At 56.6% G+C, this 5811-nt stretch overlaps 1 protein-coding gene across 1 annotated transcript; it reads right to left on the bottom strand.

The window, feature by feature from the left end:
• Nucleotides 1-310: 310 nt before the first annotated feature.
• On the bottom strand, nt 311-3955 carry LOC134390366 (uncharacterized). The gene has a single exon (XM_063113626.1). It carries the CDS (start codon nt 3953-3955, stop codon nt 311-313), a length of 3645 nt encoding a protein of 1214 aa, XP_062969696.1.
• Nucleotides 3956-5811: the final 1856 nt, after the last annotated feature.

Genomic DNA, 5811 nt, shown 5'->3' on the forward strand with positions numbered 1-5811 from the left:
CAAGGGTAATTGCACTTGTCGTCAGGGCAACGGGGCAAAACCCACAGCAGCCACTCTCTGTGGTTGCCCTTGGGGTGCAGTAAAGGTCAGGCCAGACCAGAGCCAATGCCAGCCAAGGGGCTCTGGGGCTCTCCAGAAAGGCCAGGTTGCCAAGACCCACAGAGGTCCAGAGTGCAGAGTCAGGGATGCCTTGGGAGAGCCAGGGCCCCTATTCCCGACCCCATGCCTGGATTCCTCCTTTCTCCACACCACCCTGTGCCTGAAACATGCCACAGTGCTTCAAGCAAGCAGAACCAGAATGTTTATGTGCTCACAGCTGGTACTTATAGATAGCCCATGGGCCCTCCTCCTCATACTCATGGCGGCTGAGCCACAGGCTCTGGAAGGAGTCCCGGGATGCCATGATGGAGCCCCCAAGCCAGGCAGCAACTGCACGGTGGGGAGAACCCAGCACAGTGGCACCAGAGCCCAGCTCCTGTCTCAGGCGCTCAGGGAAGCCACTCACCAGGGTGCTGCCACCATCCAGCACTACATTGGCCAGCAGCTGCTCTTGTTGCTTAGCCTCGAGCCGGCTGATGCTTAAGAGGGCCAGCTGTGAGAGGCCTGGTTGGTTGACACCTAGCAGAGTGGGCTGGAAAAGGGCCTCGGGGCAGCAGAAGCGCTCAGAGCCCAGTGTGATAACCTGCTTATCTGGGAGCACAAAGTCCACCTGGGCCTTGGCCTGGGTGTGGGCCATCTCGGCTGCCATGTCCATGGCCACATAGCAGCAGGCCTCTTTAATCTGGTTGACCAGCCCTACCTTGGGCAGTGAGTGGCCACTTGCCTGCAGCAGCTGAGCCAGGTGTTTGGTGAGGTCAGCACCGGCCACATCCAGCCGGTAGGTGTCGAGTGGGGCCAGGTCACCAGTGAGGATGGGCGCCACATAGGAGGTGCCATGGCCACTGCCCAGCACCAGCCCAGTGGTACGCCCATAAGCATAGAGCGCCAGCAGGGCCTGGTGCACTGTCTGCATGGCTGGCACATGAAAATGTTCAAAGAGTATTTCAGCCACCTTTTCTCTGTTGGTGCGCGGTGAGATGGGTGAGTCGGCCACTAGCACAGCCAGCTCCTCAGTCTTCACGCCCAGCCTACAGTAGAACAGGTGCTGCCACAGCACTTCTAGTGCATCCCAGTCGGAGACCACACCTCGGTTCAGCACAGAGTAAGAGCCCTCTCGGCTTTCAGGCACTGCATATGGGGGCTGGTCCTGGGCTGGGTGCTGTAGCAGCTGGACTTGTGAGGGTACCACACTGAGGACATGGTCCTCTCCAGCCAGTCCACATTTGGTGAATCCTGTTCCTGTATCAATCACCACTGCAGCCATGTCCTGGTAGGGGCCCAGTGAGTAGCGGCAGAGCACTGGTGGCGGCACTGGCAGAGCATCCGCGGTGGACATCAGCTCACAGCAAGCTCCGCGGTGCGCAACCACTGAGGAGTGTGTAATGTCCTCAGCTTTCAGCTTGAACCGAGCGTTCTGGGGCTCAGTACTCCCCATGGCCATGGGCAAGACCTTGCAGCCAGTGCCAGGTGTGGTAAATGTGATCAAGGAAAGCTGCTCCTCCTGGGCTCTGGGGGAGCTGCCAAGTTGCCAGGATGAGAGCTGATGCAAGCTGGCGCTTTGAGCACTACTGATGCTGACCTTGTCTCTACTCATATACATACAGGTTTCCTTGGGAACCAGGGGTACCTGAAGTACCCCCACATTGGAAGGCAAGCCCAAAGATTCACCTTCCTGGGTAGAGGCCTGGCAAAGCTCTTTGATGGTAGGGGGCCCTCTTGAGAGGGTGGGCTCTTTGGTGATGGGGGGTTCTTTGGAAAAGGGGGGCTTCCCGGTGAGGGGTGACTGCCCACTGAGGGAAATCTGCCTGGTAAGAGGGGTCTGCCCATTGAGAGGGGGCAGACCCGTAAGGAAGGTCTGACCAACGAGGGAGGCCTTGCTAGTATCTTCGACCGAAGGGTTATCAGAGTGAGCAGTAATGACCTCTTTCCAGTTGTGTCTGCCTATGTCCTCCTGAAGCAGGGATCTGGGCACCTGCTGGGTACTGGCTGGTGAAACAGGCTCTGAGTTTATCCACTGCAGTTTCTTGGCCTGGACTGTGGAAGTATCTGGCATCCTGGAGGAGTCCAGCATCCAGATGGTGTGACTAGTTTCATTTTTTTCAGCATCAGGTTTGGACCAGCTGGGACCAGGGACATGGGTCAGTATCCTCTCACCAAATTGGAGGGGCATCCCGAGTGGAACAGGCCCAGTGAGCACTCCAACCCTTATGGGTGTCTCAGTACCAGGGGAGTCCTGTGACTCCAGGTTGAGCCTGCTGTCCTTGGGAACCAGGGCTACCTCTCGGTAGCTGCCAGATGAAAGGTTGGAGGGCATAGGGCTGGACAGCATGGGTGTGGTGGACCAGAAGCTGGAGTAATCGCTGTCAGGGGAGAGAATGGGCTTGGCCAAAGGCTGGGTGGACAGCATATTTTCAGGGACATAGATAGATGGGTGGCTGGGCATTAAGCCCACCAGCTCTGCCCGTGAGCCCTTAGGGTCATGGCACAGCAGCCCCATCCTGGTGTTGCCTGTGGCCATGTCAAACACCAGCACATGGTCTTCTCTGTCTTCCCGGAGGTGGCAGGTAGGGGCACTGGAGGAGGTGATCTGCATGGCATCCCAGGGAGACTGGAATGGTGACAGCTTGTGGCAGGTTACTTGGTAGGCAGACAGTGGTACATTGGAGCAGGTAGTGTTGCAGACATTTGGGGGCTGCTTGTCTGGCTGGGAGCTATAGATTTCCTCTGGGTTACTCCTTTGGGACTTGGGAGTACCTGGGGCCTCTAGGCCTAGTGTTGGGCTACCTGGCCTGGAGGTGTAGAAAGGGGGCTTCTCGGCTGGATTCTCGGGCTGCTCTGGTAGCATCTGCCTTCTGGCAACCTCATTCTCCTGGGCATGGCCTGGGGACTTTTCTGGAGTAGGCACTGGGTTGGGAGGCTCCTCTTTAGAGTTGGAATTCATTTTGTCCTGGCAGAATGTGACCATTTTGGAAGACTCCAGGAGGATTGACCATTGGTTGCCATACCTCCTGAGGAGGAGGTCTTGAGATAGGCCCTTGGTAACTGCAGTGGTGTCAGTCAGGCAGTCAAGGGTGCAGGTGTGAGGTTCAACTGCAGCAGGTGTTAGGGTTGCATCCAGAGCTGGAGAAGTATCCTGAGCTTGAGTTGGAGGAGCCGGTGACAGAAAAGAAGAAATTGTAGCTAGGGCAGGAACCTTAGCTGGACATGGGCACTTGTCATGGCCCTGACCTTGGGCCTGAACTGGAGCTAGAAGAGGACCTTGGGATTCAGCTACACCATTCTCTCCTGAGAGGAAGTGGGTTAGCCACCGAATCTTCCTAGAACCCAAGGAGGCCATCTGGTTGGGGCTGCAGGGGCCTTTGCCCCAGCCTACCAGGACTTTAGCTGGAGCCTTGCTCTTCGCCCTAATCTGTACCTGAAGCTGGGGGCAGCAGGGTCCATGCTGGGCTATGTCACTGATGCTGTCACCACGCTTGCACTGTGGTAGGGTCAGGGTCACATTCTTCATGATGAGATGCTGCTGGGCTCCCATGATGGGGCTTGGAAACTGGCTAGTGGAGGTGAGTCTTCGGGCATTCTGGGAGGCCCACTCACAGCCGTGTTGGGAGCTAACCTGAGCAGGGTCCTGGAGTAGCTGTTGAATGGGTTCAGGCATGTGGGCCTGGGAGGCTGGGCCACAGGCCCCATCGATGATGGCCTCAGACAATGACAACCCCTGCTTGAGGTACAAGGATCCTGAGTTTATCAATGGTCCCTGGGACCCTGTGAGGCCACCCCCCAGCTGCTGGCTGCTGGCCAAGGAGTGGCCCTGGGGGCCCGATGGATCAGGGCCTCCCACCTTCTTGGTGGCTTCCATAGTCCTACTCCATACCCTAGTGCCCTGCCCCCACTTCATTGCCATGGCAACCCCACACATCACAGCCCCCAGTGACCTGGGGGGTGACAGAGTGTGGGAAACTATGGGCCCCACCCTCCTGAGGAATGGAGGTCTGCCCAGGGAACCTTGGGAAGCAGAGAGGCCCAAGGACTACAGTGAAGTAGGCCAGCCTCCTCTCCCCTTACCAACTAGGTGACCACTTGCCCAGGCCAGCCCAGAGTGAGGGCAGCACCCCAGGGGGGTCAGTGTAAGGACAGAGGAGAAAGATAAGCAGGGGAGACTCTAAGGAAGCCCCTGGCATGAGGCCTTTTGCAGGGGCCAAAGCCCCTTTACCACTCAGTCCTGGGAGGCAGAAGGGAGTGAGGGGCCCAGGCTCAGGCCCAGGCTCCCCTCCCCAATGTTCCCCAGCTCCCGCTCCAGGGACAGCAGCTCCTTGGCAGTCTCTGCTGCTCCAGATGGTTCTCCTCTGCCTGTGCCTCATAGAGCCCCCTCCCCAGAGCCACATGTCCCTGAAGTCCAGGATGAGTATCCCACAGGGATGGGGATGGGGGTGGAAGGGGCGGGGGTGGGGCCTCTGCTCAGAATCCTCAAGTCAGAATGTTCTACTTCTTGTCACATTGTGTCAGCTTTACCTTGGCCATAAGGGGAGGCAGAGCATTGGGCACAGGGCTAGGCCACAGTGGCCACAGGGCCATCCAAGTAGCAATTACAGGATGTGGCACAGTAGGGATACAGTAGTTACAGGGATGTCCATACAGTGGGCATAAAGCTGGCTACATAGTGGGGCTGGCCAGACAGTGGGGACATGGTGGGTACAGGACTGAGCACACAGTGGGCACAGAGCTGCATATACCCTAAGGACAAGTTGGACAAAGGATTGGACATGGGGTAGGTATATAGGAAATGTAAGCTATAAGACCAGGTGGGCAGTTATACCCTCCATTTTGTAGACTGAGAAACAGAGGGGCAGGGAGGAGTGGGTCCTGCCTGGACCACCAGCTCAGGTCCAGAGCTGCCCTGCAGCCAGAGAAGACAGGCCTCGGCATCAGTTTGGAGAGCCACCCATTGCCATGGGCGTGGGTCTGGAGGTTTTGACCTGGGGCAGGGGCAAGGGCAGGCTCTCCTCCCCGCTCCACCCCCCACCCCACACTCCTCTGAGCTCTGGGCTTCCTCCCTCTGTCCTCCAGGGCTATTTCTTTTCAGGCCTCAGTCTTGCCACCCAAGAAACAGGTTTGTGGAGAATGCAGTTGTAGGCTTGTCCTCCGAAGCAGTGTGTTTTCACAGAAGTTAAAAATAGCGTTTACAGTTGGCCATGGGGTGCTAGGCTGTGTGACCAGGGACTGAGGCTAGCACTATGCTGCATCCACATCTAACTTGGCACTGGGGAAAGCCTAACTAAGCCATATCTTATGCCCCCCGGGTTCCTTCCTGTTTCCCCAAATGCTGCCTTCATTTAAGAATTGGGACAGACAGGACCAGCCCATGGCTCACTTGGGAGAGTGTGGTGCTGATAATACCAAGGCCACAGGTTCGGATCTCATATAAGGATGGCCGGTTAGCTCACTGGGTGAGCATGGTGCTAACAACACCAAGTCAAGGGTTAAGATCCCTTTACTGGTTATCTTTAAAAAAAAAAAAAAAAAAGAATTGGGACAGCTCTGGACACCGAGGAGGAGCTGCTCACCCTCATGCTATGGCCTAGGAAGGTGGCAGAGACCAAGAGTCCATGGCCTGTGCATGTGCATGCATACACTCGTGTACATACATAATTGCCAAACACTATTAACTTAATTAATCTCTGTCCTGAGAAAGCTAGTTCTTTTTGTTTTTATTTT

Source organism: Cynocephalus volans, chromosome 11 (genome assembly GCF_027409185.1).
Source record: "Cynocephalus volans isolate mCynVol1 chromosome 11, mCynVol1.pri, whole genome shotgun sequence".
NCBI classification, from domain to species: Eukaryota; Metazoa; Chordata; class Mammalia; order Dermoptera; family Cynocephalidae; genus Cynocephalus; species Cynocephalus volans.